Source organism: Phyllostomus discolor, chromosome 10, assembly GCF_004126475.2.
Source record: "Phyllostomus discolor isolate MPI-MPIP mPhyDis1 chromosome 10, mPhyDis1.pri.v3, whole genome shotgun sequence".
In the NCBI taxonomy this organism is placed as follows: domain Eukaryota; kingdom Metazoa; phylum Chordata; class Mammalia; order Chiroptera; family Phyllostomidae; genus Phyllostomus; species Phyllostomus discolor.
The window spans coordinates 6,417,337-6,430,753 of record NC_040912.2 but is presented as its reverse complement, the minus strand read 5'-3'; the positions used below and the strand labels follow the sequence as shown (position 1 = coordinate 6,430,753).

The 13,417-nt window shown below is 40.6% G+C and overlaps 1 protein-coding gene and 1 long non-coding RNA gene across 5 annotated transcripts in view; both read left to right on the top strand.

Moving 5' to 3' along the window:
* Positions 1-338: 338 nt before the first annotated feature.
* Positions 339-13,417, top strand: part of SEPTIN7 (septin 7) — a 71,459-nt gene continuing 58,380 nt past the window's right edge. Inside the window, exons 1-3 of one of the 4 annotated variants that reach the window (XM_036010415.1) lie at positions 500-615; positions 8,248-8,447; positions 8,510-8,511. Coding sequence is in view for 2 of the 4 variants with exons in the window: in XM_028525337.2 (XP_028381138.1) it covers positions 555-615; positions 5,595-5,599 (66 nt within the window). In the remaining 2 variants the exon portion in view is untranslated. Of the gene's footprint in view, positions 616-4,338; positions 4,341-5,594; positions 5,600-7,612; positions 7,618-8,247; positions 8,448-8,509; positions 8,512-13,417 lie in introns of those variants that run through there. The other 3 variants (XM_028525337.2, XM_028525338.2, XM_036010417.1) reach the window with 3 other exon arrangements.
* Positions 2,671-4,292, top strand: LOC118497021. The gene is made up of 2 exons (XR_004899563.1): positions 2,671-3,411; positions 3,443-4,292. It is a non-coding gene; the product is annotated as an uncharacterized LOC118497021 (long non-coding RNA).

Genomic DNA, 13,417 nt, shown 5'->3' with positions numbered 1-13,417 from the left:
CCACCTCCTCAAAACGTGACGTGAGCACGCGCAGGGCGGCACGCACGGCGGCCATCTTTAATTCGGGCAAAACCCCACCCACCCTCGCACCCACCGGCCACTCCTTCTCGCCGTCCCCAGGCTTTTCACTGACAAACGTAACGTAGTGAAAACTTAGAGACCATGTTGAAGAGCCCTGCACAGAGGCCTGCCTACCCGTGACCCCCGAGGGGCCAAACCCCGCCAATGTAAACATGGCGGCTGTGCCCGAACAGCCAGCGAGTGCGAACGCCAGTGAAGTCGTGCTCGCCGAGGAGCGGGCGGCGAGGCGAGGCGGGGAGGGAGGGATCTCGCGAGAGCGCAGCCAGCCTCCGCCCGGCCCGGAAGCCGGCGCTGAGGGGGCGGGCGCGGAGGAGGGAGCGGGAGTCGGGCGAGAGCCCGAGGAGGAGTCGGTGTGCTGTCGGCTGCGTAAGCGGGGCAGCGACGCCGGGCGGCTACGCCGCGGAACTGGCGTAGGCGCCTTTGGAGAATCCGCGGGCTGCGCCGCTCCCGGGCTGGTCGCGGAGGGGGAGGGGATGTCGGTCAGTGCGAGATCCGCTGCTGCTGAGGAGAGGAGCGTCAACAGCAGCACCATGGGTGAGCCTCAGCTCTGGGCCGCCGCGGCTCGGGTCGGCGGCTCCGGCCGCGGGGGGCTCGGCGGCCGCGGGGCCGGGCCGGGGGAACGCCCCGAGGCGAGGCGGGGGCGGCCGCCGAAGGAGTGGGGTGGGGGCGACGGCGGGCCCGGGGCGCGGCGGCGGACCCGGGGGGAGGGGAGGCGGCGGCGGTGACAGTTTGAATTGAACGTGCGGAGAGCGGCGGCGGCGGCGGCGGCATTTCCTGTGCCGCGGCGGGCAGGCCCGGGGCGCTGGGGGGACGGGAGCCGCGGCCTCCGGCGCCGCGGCGGGAGCAGCCCGAGGGGGTCGTCTTCGCCGGGCCGCCGGTCCCCGCCGCCCCGCTTCCCCCGCGGTCGGCCGCCTCGCCCGTGGCGAGCTTCCCTCGTGGGCGCGGGCCTGGCGCGGAGGTCGGGCTGGGTGGGCCGGCCCGGGAGGGCGGCGGCGGCGGCGGCGGGGCGGGAGGAAGAGGGATGCGCCGGGCTGCAGCTGCGGCGAAGGCGGCGGCCGCGGCTGCAGCGCTCGGGCACCCGCGCCGCTCGGGGTTTCCTTTCCCCGGGCGCGGCCCCGGAGGCCGGCGGAGGGCGGACGAGGCTGGAGGACGGAGGATCGGGAGCCTGGTTTTGGGCTTAATTTTCAAGGAAAAGGGGAAAGAACGCCAGAGAAGGGCGCCCCCCCGAGGAGTGGAAAGGTGGGGAGGGTCGCTGCTTTAAAAGGGAGGGCCCCCGCTGGAGCTAAGGCCCGGGGATGCTTAAGGGAGCGATTTTTTTTTTTTTAAACATCTCAGTGTTTTCAGTTATTCTCTCAAGAAGCCCTTTCATTTTCTTTCCTCCCCCGCGTATTGGAAAAAGAGCAAGGCCGTTTCATTCACATTTTCCACTGCCGAGCTCCATCTCGTTCTGGGTGTCGAGTAGGAAATGAGCCGCGGAGATGGTTCTAACGCATTTCCACGGGCCGGGTCGCGCCGTGCGAGCACACTGTTTCGGATCCGGGGGTTCGTGGGGCGTGGGAGATAATTTGTGACATCAGGTGCTTGCTTGGCTACCGAAATAACATTCTTGCGAGTTTATTGTTACAGTCCCGCTTTAAACTTGGAGAGTTCTTGCGGCTCTGTGTTGATGGGAGGGAGAGTGTTCTGTGGAGCGTGCCCTGGAGAGTCTAAGTGAACGGGCGGCGCAGATCGAGGAGCACCCTATGCTGGTCCTGCGTCCTTGTGGACCTGCCGCCGGCGGCGGTGGTCGGCCTCCCCTCGCCCGCCCCCAGGGCCGCGGGCGAGCCGCGGGGAAACTTTGGGCGTCAGGTGTGCTGACGGACACGGATGCGGTGGCATGTACGGAAGCCCCGGGGGCTGAAGGACGGTGCCTAGCAGGGTCCCAGCAGCTTCAGAGCGCGCCCCCGCCGCCCGGACGGGTCCTTCGCTCCTCCAAACAGCCCGGGAAGGGGGCGCGGCGGCAGGAAACGGTCGGTCCTCCCGCCCGGCTGTTGGGGGGGTGGCGCCAGAGGACGGGGAGTTGGGGGAGCCGTGAAGTGCAAGTGGGCGCCGCGGGGATGCGTGTGCGGCGGCACAGTGTCAGTCCGCGAGGGTTCCGTGCTCGTCGTGCAGTCACTGACACTACCGCGCGCGCTCTCAGGCTGGCGGGGCTGAAGTTCGTAGCTGATGGTGGACATTCGTTTTCTGTCTATCACGTAGGTTTTAATTGACAGAAAAGGTACATATTTGTAATTTAGTTAAGAACTTTGGTTTCCGGTTTTGTTTGGAGATAAGGTATTCAGTGCATAACTACAGGAAAGGTCGTGTTATCAATAGATTGTGTTTCAGAAGTTGGTTATACAGGTTGCTTGGATTGATGGGAGTTCCCCCCCTGGAAATAATCTTCAGTAAGTCCGTGCCAGAACTTCCGAGCAGGTTTGAGACGAGGTGGGACTCCTGACGGACCTTAAAGCACTTGTGGAGGGTTAACGGCATCACAGACAGGAGCTCCCCTCCACATCCTCTCCCCCCCCCCACCAAAAAAAAAAAAAAAGCTCGGGGAGGAGGAGGAGTTAGGTCTGTGGTTTCCCAGGCGTCCCGAGTGGGGACGGTCAGATGACGGGACCGGAGTGAAGGTGGTGGTAGGGCACTTGGGTTTCAGACTTCTTGTAATTTAAGGGCAGGCGTGCATCCTCACGCGTGCTCTGCTCCGGGTTTCGCCAATAAGAGTATTCTTACCTACTAAATTACCACTTGAGAGCCGTGTTTCACGTTTTGAGCTAATAAGCTATCTTCAATTTTTTACTAGGGATTGTAAATTTTTATTTTAACATTTATGCATTTTACTAAATTTTAAGACAACTTTTGGTATGTTTTTTAATGTGCTGACTTTGAACTGTAAATGACATAAGATTGATTGTACAATGAAACTGGTGTAGAAAAAATGTGTTTTTGCAGAGAAGAATTTTAAGGTAGCGTGATTGTAGGTTAGGCCTGCCAGATGAGAGCATACTGTTAAATGTAGACTGTTGGTCTCTGCAGTGGAGTTTTGTAGACTGCAAGTGGAGACTCTTAGTTGGTCTTGAAATCAGTTTTGTGGATTTTTACTGACGCTTTTCAAAAAGTAGGGAAGAAATAGAAAACAGTACATTGCACTTCATAAACAATTTGGGGGGTTAAATTTTGTTTTATAAGTATTGTTTGGGATGTAACATTTTTTTATTAAGGATTGTGGTAACAAAGTTTGTAAAAAAACACTTGAGGAGGGTGCAGTATGTAGAAGAGGTTGGAGGTCTTGGTGTGAGGAGGAAAGTGTTATTTCCTCCTAGGAAAATGTTATTAGGATAAGTGTTATTACCGTAAGTCCATGTGTCTTTGCCTTATTTGGATTCATTTATTCTGTAGTCCAAATAGCACGTGTGGTTAGAGAGAGACGTGGGGTGGACTGCCTGAGAGGAGCTCATCTCAAAACCAGACTGAGGACCAGTGCACTGGGTGATGGAGGGCCATTGAAGGATCCTAGGAAATGGAGAAGCAAGAAGACTTCCTTAGCCATCTAGTCCGTTCTTCTTCCTGGAACTCCTACCACTTAATACATAGTATTTTTTCAATTTTTTCAAACTAGGGACTCAAAATCACCTAGGTAGCTTGTGTGTGTTTATAATTTAATTATTTTTTGCAAAATGTGGTAGTTACTAGACATACAATGTTATATAATACTAGGTCAGTATTTTCCAAAGCAGAATTAATGAACCTCATGCATATGAGGGTCAATCAGGGCCCCTTATACAAGTGCCCTGTACAGGTGTGCCATTTTCAGTCTTATAATACTATATTTCTACTGTAACTTTTTGATGTTTAGATGCACAATTACTTAACCATTGTGTTACAGTTGCCTACAGCATTCAGTACAGTAACATGCTGTACAGGTTTAGCCTAGGAGCAATAGGCTAACATGTGCAGTAGGCTGTATATTAAGGTTTGTGTTTGTGCACTCTGATGTTCACACAATGACAAAACTGCTTAACTTCATTTCTCATAACACATCCCCATTTTAAGTGGCACATAACTATATGGATAGGCTGTGATTTGTTTAACATGTCCCAGTGTTTCGTTTAACACGTCCAATATTTTGCTACATAGACTATGACATAATGAGTAACGGGACATTGATCTTTTCTCATGTGTTAGTACCGCAGAGCTTCTGAACTCTTTGACACAAGACACTATCAATTAAAGCTGTAGCACTGATAGCGGTTACTGGCTTAGGATTTCAACACTGAAGTTCATTCACTTAACAAGTACGTGTCTTACTAGGGAAAGTGAGTTAGATGCTGTGACAGTAGAAATAGAAAGCATGGTGATTAAGAGCTTGGATTTTAGAGTCAGGCCTGGGTTCATGTCCAAAAAACTTTACTGAACCTTGGGCAAATAAGACTTTTTGTTTCTTTGTCTGTAAAGAAGGACTCTAATGTTACTGAAAAATTAAATGAAAGTTAAATGAGATAATACATGGCAAGTTCTTAAAGTCAAGGATTGTGTTTTGTTCACTTTTATATTCCCCACCTGGCATTTACTTGGTAAATTATTTGTGATATGATTTAGAGGTAGGTATACGATGGGAAGAGTAGAGAGAAGGACACGTTTTCCAAACTGGCGAAGATGAATCTCTAAAGGTGGGGACAAGTGATTTGGCAGAGGAAGGATAACTTATTCTAAGCTGAGAAATCATGGTGGTGAAAGTTAAAAGGCTACAGAGGGAAGCAGAGATACTGTGTGCTATGTTGAGGGTTTTAAAAGAAGAGTGGTAACTATGAGCATCATGATAATTCCTGTAGGGAAAGAGAGCACCAAAGTGGGGGCAGTGAATTAAGGAAGGTTAAGGTAGCAGTTTGAGGACTAAAAGATAAGAACATTAACAAGGGTGGTGGCAAAGGACTTGAAGTACAGGGGGTGGTTGTGAGGTGTGTGGTATGTGAGGAGATGTAAATGGTGGGTAATGAATCCAGAAATATCTGAGCTTTCTGGAGTGTATGGGTGAAGGGGAAGTACGGTACCGTTCCTTGAAATAGGTAATTTAAAACAGGAAACGGAGACGCTTGGGGGACTTTCTAAGTGGTCATGTGTCTCAATAATAGGAGATCAGGGATGGAAATTAAACATTTTAAGATTATTATAAACTTGCTCATTTGTGCTTTGAATTTTTATGTTTAGTATTTGAATATGCCTTATTAGACAAAAGCTATGCTGTAGTTTGGTCATTTAATTTGTTGGTACTGTTTTTGTTTTAAATTTAATTTTAGTTTTTAAGATTTGGTTGGTATTTGCTTTGGTGAGGAGAGTTGAAGGAAAACGGAAATAAGTGATTTATGTGAAACTTCTGCACCCTTCAAAGTAAGACAGTGACGTCACTGGTTTCTTGAGGAATATTAAAATAGTAGTAGTATTTAAATAAGCTTCTTATTTAAACTTTCTGCTGGTACATTTCACATCAGTAGCTGTTTGAAACCAAGGATGATGCTAGTGTTTCTTTACATAATGACATTTTGTATCTTTAAGTATTCAGATTTGTATCCTTATGTCCATTGGATTGTAATCAGAGTTCTTTCTTTTTGTGGAAGATTTTGCTATAAATTGGCAATCGGTTTTAGAGAATATTATAAATATTTTCTGTGATATCATTGTTTGTTAAATGGGGGCAAAACATTCATACTAATTTTATCCCAGTGATTTTTATTTATACTGTTATTAAAATAATCAGGGTACTGCTTCACTTGTTACATGTAGCATTCAGGGATGTGAGGTGATCTAAACAAAGAAAACTTTTTCAGTAACTAATACATCGAATATCTTTAAGCATCAACATTTTAAACTATTTTTAATTTTGAAAAGTTTCATAGGTATACTTAGTTCCTTTTATGATTAATTTAAATAAATTAACGGGGGAATCCATTAAGTTATTTCAATCACTAAATGTTAATTTGTGTTCTTTTTAAACTACATATATGTTTTTTCATGGTAGTAATTAGTGGTTTATTAGTGGTTAGTGGTTCTTAATCGTGGTCAGGCATTGGAAACACTTCCAGTGATTGACACTTGGAGGTTCATCAATTCACTAGATGTGAAGTGGGGGTTCTAAAGTGCGTATTTTCAGTGTTTTAATTTTGATGAACCATTAGAGTTGATAACTTCTGGCATGAATTATCTATCAAGAGGTAATATATGTAAAAGTACTTTGTAAACTCTTAAATTTGATACAGAACCAAGATGATACTCACTTTAATACAGTTTTTGGTGTAATAACCTATATCACAGGTGGCAAGCACAAGGCCCGTGGGCTGAATCTGCCCTCCACCTTGTTTTGTCGGGCCTGGCACCTTGTTGCCCCTAGTTAAGGAGTAGTTACATTTATACAATCCTAAAAATACATTCAGCCCTTTGACGGCAACTGTGAGGCTGATGTGGATTCCTGTGAAAATGAGTTTGATACCCTTGACCTATCTGAATTAAATATGGATTAAACGTATTAAATATGTATATGGTATTCAGTGTTGGTATCCTAATTTGCCCAGCCATTTTATGTTGTAATTTCAGTATTTTAGAATTATTTTAAAGAGTACCTTTAAGCAAACCTCTTCTGTCTTCCCTAGTTATTTTCCTGGGATATTTGTTAGTTTAGTACATTAACTTGTTTTAATTTATGTTTCTTACATTACTGGAGAGAGATTTTTTATCTATAAACTGGTTAGCTTCTTTATTTTTGGAAGAATATACTGAACTTGTTACAATCATGATTAGGAATATTTGATTTTGTGCTGTGACTTATATAATACAGGACTATTAAATAATGCAGCATGATGGTTATTTTTGCTTTTTAACATTGCTTTTCACCTTTTTCTGCTCTATGCATGTATCTACTTTCCTCTGTCTATGAAGTTTGTACCTGTCCAGTTTGCTGCTCCAAATCCTTGTGATTTAGTTGTTCAACTTTTATTTCCTGATTCATTTCTGTATGGAAGTTCTACTACTTACTAAGCATTTAGATTTCCATTTATGTTTTCCGGCTATATTCTATATAGTTGAAATGCCAAGTGAAAATGAAATAAAGGAGAAGTGTTTCATGTTTTGTGGGCATATAAAATAAGGTGCAAATAGAAAAGAACCTTAAAAAACAAAATACGTAGTCATTGTATAATTTGTAAAGATCATATATGCTCAGAGGACAACTTGTAGTCTTAGTTTTCTTCTTTGCCGAGAAGGATGAATCTAGTAGTTAACATATCCCTAGCTTAAGTTTGGAAACAAGACAACTTGGCAGAAAGGATGAAATTAGTAATCCTAGATAGAACTATAGTCAGTTCTGTCTTGGGTTTTATATTAGAATATAAAAGTTGGTCTAACACAGAACAACTAGGAGTTACATTATGAGATGATTCATTCAGCTGAGAGCCAACAAGATAACTAGAATAACTTAGCTGGCCAGGGGACTCACCAGAAGTTAAGTCTGACCATGGTGCTGTCCTGTTAAAAAGATACTCACATGGATGTGGTTCTTTTCTTCTCTTTTTTGAAATTTTGGGGTAATTTTAGACTTGCTGAAAAGTTGCAGCCCCTATCTTTATGAAAATTAAGTATTTGGTCACCATGGAGGAAATGCAGAAGTAATACCACAGACTTGCAAATACATCATATTATATGAGACAAATGTACTATCAACATTAGTACTGGCCCTAGAGTAAGGGAATAGGGGAGGAATTTTGTGCTTGGTGGAAACTTTTATTTGAATCTGTTAGACATTTTGAGGTAGGGCTGAGAGATTCCATTAATTTTTTTTTAATTGATGGGTGAGTGTTCTAAGTGTAGTTCATCATTCACTAGTGGATTCCATTTAACAAATAGAATCTAACCAAGATGAATAAAGGACTGGCTTTCCTGTTGAGTAGTTTCCTCATTGGTCTTATTGCTTCCAGTCTCCCCATTTCATTTAATAAAGCTTCGTAAGATTATTGTACCCCAAATGCTACTTTCATAATTGGCCTATTATAGAACTTTAAATATCTTTCTATTAATAGTCTAGGCTTCTAAGGTTCTTGTTAACAATCCTGTTTCCTGGTCCCTACCAGTAAGATTCTACTTCTCTGTTTCTAGGCTGAGGCCCAGATATCTGTTTTTATAAAGCTCCCCAGATGCTTCTGATGACAGCCAGGATTGGGAATCACTTACCTGCAATATAAGAGCCCGGAGGCCTTAATAATTGCACATTGTACTTACTGTGTGTGAAGTGGCAAATATTTCATATATACCTTACAATAACCTCATAAAGACATCTCAGTCTGAGGCTCAGAAAGGTAATGTAACTTACCCACTGGAGGATAGCTATAGGAGCAGACATTGGAATGCATATTTCTAGCTGTACTTACATTGCTCTGTGATTCTGTGTTCCTTCATTAAAAACTGAGGCAGTCATTTCAGGTCCTCCTTGATTTGGCTTTTTCTGTCTATTCAGATCGAGTCATGTTTGTATTCTTGCCTCTGCTTATGCTATTCTCTCCCTTGAAGTCCCATCATCTGTTAAGGAAGGCCCAGGTCAAAACTACTCATTTTGGAAAACTTTCCCAAACTGTCTGAGTCTTAGATGATCTTTCCCTTATTTTGAATTTCTTTAAGACTACTGCTTTAGTAGGTAGGCACTGCCAATTTTCTATGTATTAGTCGTTGTTTAATATTACATACAAATACTGTTTGGGTAGGATTGCAATGACTGGTATGCTCTTTTGAGGCCTCCTCTGATTTCTGGCTTTATTGTATGTAGTACAGATGTTGAGTAGGATGCTGTTTCTATAATGAAATATAAGTTGGAGACTTTGGTTATATATATGAGTAAAATTAGAATTTATAGTTTTGAGGTATCAAATTATTTTGATTACTTTAGTAGCTCAACAGGGCAGGCTTCTCAAGTCTTTGCTTATAGAATAAGTTTATAAAAATACATAAACATTTGCCATAATTTTAACAATAACATAATTTGGTTTGAAATAGGTTTTTAAGATTACTTTCTTAGGAACTGTATTAGTCTGCTTGGGCTTCCGTAATGGAGTACTAAAGATTGGGTTGCTTAAACAACAGACATTTATTTTCTCATAGTTCTGAGGGCTGGAGGTCCAACATGAAGGCGCCAGCAGGTTTGGTTTCTGGTGAGGTTTCTTCCTGACGTGCATACGGCCACCTTCTTAGTGTGTTCTCACATGGCCTTTACTCTGCACAAGTGGAAAGGAAGGGAGAGCTATGTCTAGTGTCTTTTTCTCTTCTTTTAAGAGTATCAGTCCCATGGGATTGGAGCCCTTCTTCTTTAAAGCCCACTTTGAAAAGAATATAAAATATCTTACTAATTTTTATATTGATTGCATGCTGAAATGTTTTGGACATAGCAAGTTAAATACATTATTACAGTTGATTTTACTGTTTCTTTTTTCTTTTTTAAAATATGACTACTAGAAAATTTTAAATTAGTGTGACTTGTATTATATTTCTAATGGAGAGAGCTTGTCTGGCATAAGTTGAAAACTCACTGCTTTCTAAGGAAGTACATTTCATCTTTGAGTAGCTGTCACTGTTAATTTTTTCTTCCTATTTTTGTATGTACCTGAAATTTAATAGTTGTATTCAGAAGTTCTAATTTACTCCTTGAGACCAAAAAGATAAATCTAATTTTTTAAATATTATTATTTAATAGTTTGAAAACAGCCCTCTCTGAGTCATTTGTAGAGACTTTTAGCATTTCCATTTCCTTTAAAGTTTAACATTTGTATGGCAGGGGGTTATGTCCTTCTAACCATCATTGTTACTCGCCTCTGAACTTTATTTGGTAGTATCCCTGCTGACACCCCAACACTGAGGATCTTGTGATTTTACAATTGCAGATTAGCATACACCCATCTTGTCTCATTCTGCTTGCTATGTAAGTTTGTTAATGAGACCCAACGTTAAATTACCTTTTTAAGGTAGCTATTGATTTATGGAGCGCAGTGTTAGCTAAGGGGCCTCTGCTTTTTCCTCTTATGCTGCTATTGTTTTATCTTCTTCACTTTTGTGGGTGATGGTAATTAGAGGAAATTGTTGATTGGCTGAAAAAAAGTCCTACCACCTTATTTTTGTAGTCTTGTTTTATAGTTCTGATTTTACCTGAAACCTCGTCTATCAGATTGTGGTTTGGGGGTGGGGAAAAAGGACATGGTTTTAGATCCACATATTTCCATGTTAAATTTCATTGGGTTCTGAGTGTGTCAAATGATGTTTTTGTCACCTTTCTCAGCTTTTATCATCTGCCAGTGTGACAAGCATATCTTTCATGTTTTTATCAAAGTGTTGAATGATGTTTTCTGGGTTTAATTAAGGATGGATCCTTATAGTGTATAATTCTGTTGAATTTGACATACAACTAACCAGCTATTAGTCCATCTTATTTTATAGTTTTACAGCCTTTATTTTTCTCCCTTGATTGTATTCACATCATGATTGAAGTCTTGTCAGAGTTACCTTCTATAATTTTTTCCTTTGCAATCTAATGAACTTGTCAGAAATGGAAAATAAAGAACATCTGATTTATCTATTTAAAAAACATACTGACTTGTGGCAAACATGACTTCATTTTCTATGTGATTTTTTAAAATGGAAATGCTTCAGGTTTCTCAATAATAACTTGGAAAACAGAAGACATTATAAAACTGAATTATCTCCAAATCCAGTTAGCAAAATACAACCAATGTTAAAATTTGAATATTTTCTTTCCTGCTTTTTTTGGTAAACTTTTTAAAAAACAGTAATTGGTTGTGGCACATCATTGCATTTTTCTTTGGTACTTAAGCTAAGTCATAGGTAGGTATGTGTTTAACTTTTTCAAAGATTGCCAAACTATTTTCCTTCATAGTTGTAACAGTATACTTTTCCATCAACTGTGTATGAGAACTCTAAATTGCTTCGCATACTCACTAGCTCTTGAGGTCCTCACTCAATTTTAGCTATTCTAGTAGAATTGTAGAGATACCTCATTGCGATTTTAATTTGCATTTTCCTGATGACTAATGCTGTTGAGGATTTTAACCATGGGCTTATTCACCATCTGTGTCTTTGGTGGTTAGTTGAAATGTTTGGTCCTTTTTTAAGTTGGGTTGTTTGCGTTCTTGAGTTGTATGTTTTAGATATTAGTCCTTTGTTGAACTGTTCAAATAACTTATTTCTCATCATATTGTACTTTTATCCACTGTGAATAATTCTTGCCTACCATAGTTATTGTGCTGTTTGCTTTAATAGTGATTTTCTATTATGCTACATTTTAAAAATTGGATTCTTTTGTAAAGAACCATTCTTATGTATTCTTCACTCATTCAGTTATTTGTTAATATTGATATAGGCACATGAATATTAATTTTGTCAAATTGCCCTAGATTTGACCATTGAGAGCTATTTCAAGTTGGCTCCTATTCATCCTTTCAGTATGCCCCATCACTTTTTTGGTGCAATTCCTTACTTTCTGGTTCATCTTATATTATTCTTTCCTAAGCCCTGGAGTCAGTTATTTCTCCAAGGATAGTATTTAGAATGCAAGGTCTGAGCACTAAAAGTGGTCATTGCTCTTGTGGTATCATTGCTTGTAGGTGTCTTTAGCAGATCTAGGAAATTGTGTAATTACATACATTCACACATCCATATTAATTTCTATATGTATCTACAGACACACCAGCTTGAAAGAAAAGGTTTAGAAAAAGTAATAAAAACAGACAGTGGCTACAACACAGACTTGAAGACAAAGATCATTACCACAGAAAAAGAATGCTTTTTATATATGTATAAATACTATATACATATATATTGATGTGAAAACCATGCATTTTTATTGATACACCAATTCCAGTCCACTATCACAAGGTTCATTCTAGTCTTCTCTTTTCCTTATTTGTTACTCCTTTCTTTAGCAGGGAAAAACCTGGCTCTTACCCATAATTTATTTACATGTTTGTTCAATTTTGGTATATACATAAATGTAGTTTCAGAATTGCTGTTAAAAATATATTTACTTACCAGGGTATAGTATTTGTATATACTTTTTGTCTTTAGTCTTATAAAATCGAAATACAGTTTTGTTATGTTCTTTCCTTCCTCCTCTGTTAAATATGGTTATGGTACTGATTTGAAATACAGGTAATTTAATTTGTTACTTCTCTTCTAGTTTATTTTGTGTTGTTCTCACATCCTGGCTGATATTGGGTATTTTTTTAATTGGAATATGTGAAATGTTACTATGGTGTTAATAGTCAGTTCTATAAAACAGTATGTCCAGAAGCCTCCCTCACACCTTACATCTCTTTTTACGCTACTTTGATTTCCCCTTTCCACCACAGTTCCACCTATTCATATGGGTAGTCAGTCTCATGAGTGTCTGGTTAAGTTTTTGGTTTCTTATATTTTTGCATAAATGAGAAGATACATGGAACAAAGGAGATATAAGAATTATATGTGAAAGGTAGTGTGCAAATCCTCTGTTTCCTTGTTTATCTTCTGTCTAGTTGTTTTATCCATTTTTTAAAAAGGAGGTATTGAAATCCAGTTATCATTGAATTGTCTTGTCTTATTTCTCCCTTCCATTTTGTTACTTTGTATTTTTGGGTTCTGTTGTTAAGGGGATATTTGTTTGTAATTATTATGCTTTCTTGATGAATATTTTAATCAGCATAAAGCATTCTTTTTCTGTGGTAATGATCTTTGTCTTCAAGTCTGTATTGTAGCCACTGTCTGTTTTTATTACTTTTTCTAAACCTTTTCTTTCAAGCTGGTGTGTCTGTGATTCTAAAAAGTGTTTCTTATGGGCACCATAGAGTTGAATCACGGTTTGTTTGTTTTTGTTTTTTTTTTAATTTATTCAGTCAGTCTTTGTCTGTTGATTGGAATGTTTAATCCTTTCACATTTAATCTAAGTACACTAAAAGATAAGATTTACATCTGTCAAGTTGTGAAGTTTCAGTTACTGTACTTTTCAACTTGGGAATTTTTATTTGGTTCTTTTCAATAATTTCTGTCTCTTCATTGATACTCAGTATTGGCAGACATTGCTTTCCTTTAGTTTTTTTTTAACATATTTAAAAGAGCAGATTCAAAGTCTTTGTCTAATATCTGGGTTTTCTTGGGCATAGTTTTTATTGATTACTTTTTCTTCTGTACATGGACCATACATTCTTGTGGCTTTTTGTTTGTTTGTTTGTTTGTTTTGCATTTCTCATCTTTTTTGCTAGAAAACTGAACTTTTAAATAATACAGTGTGGCG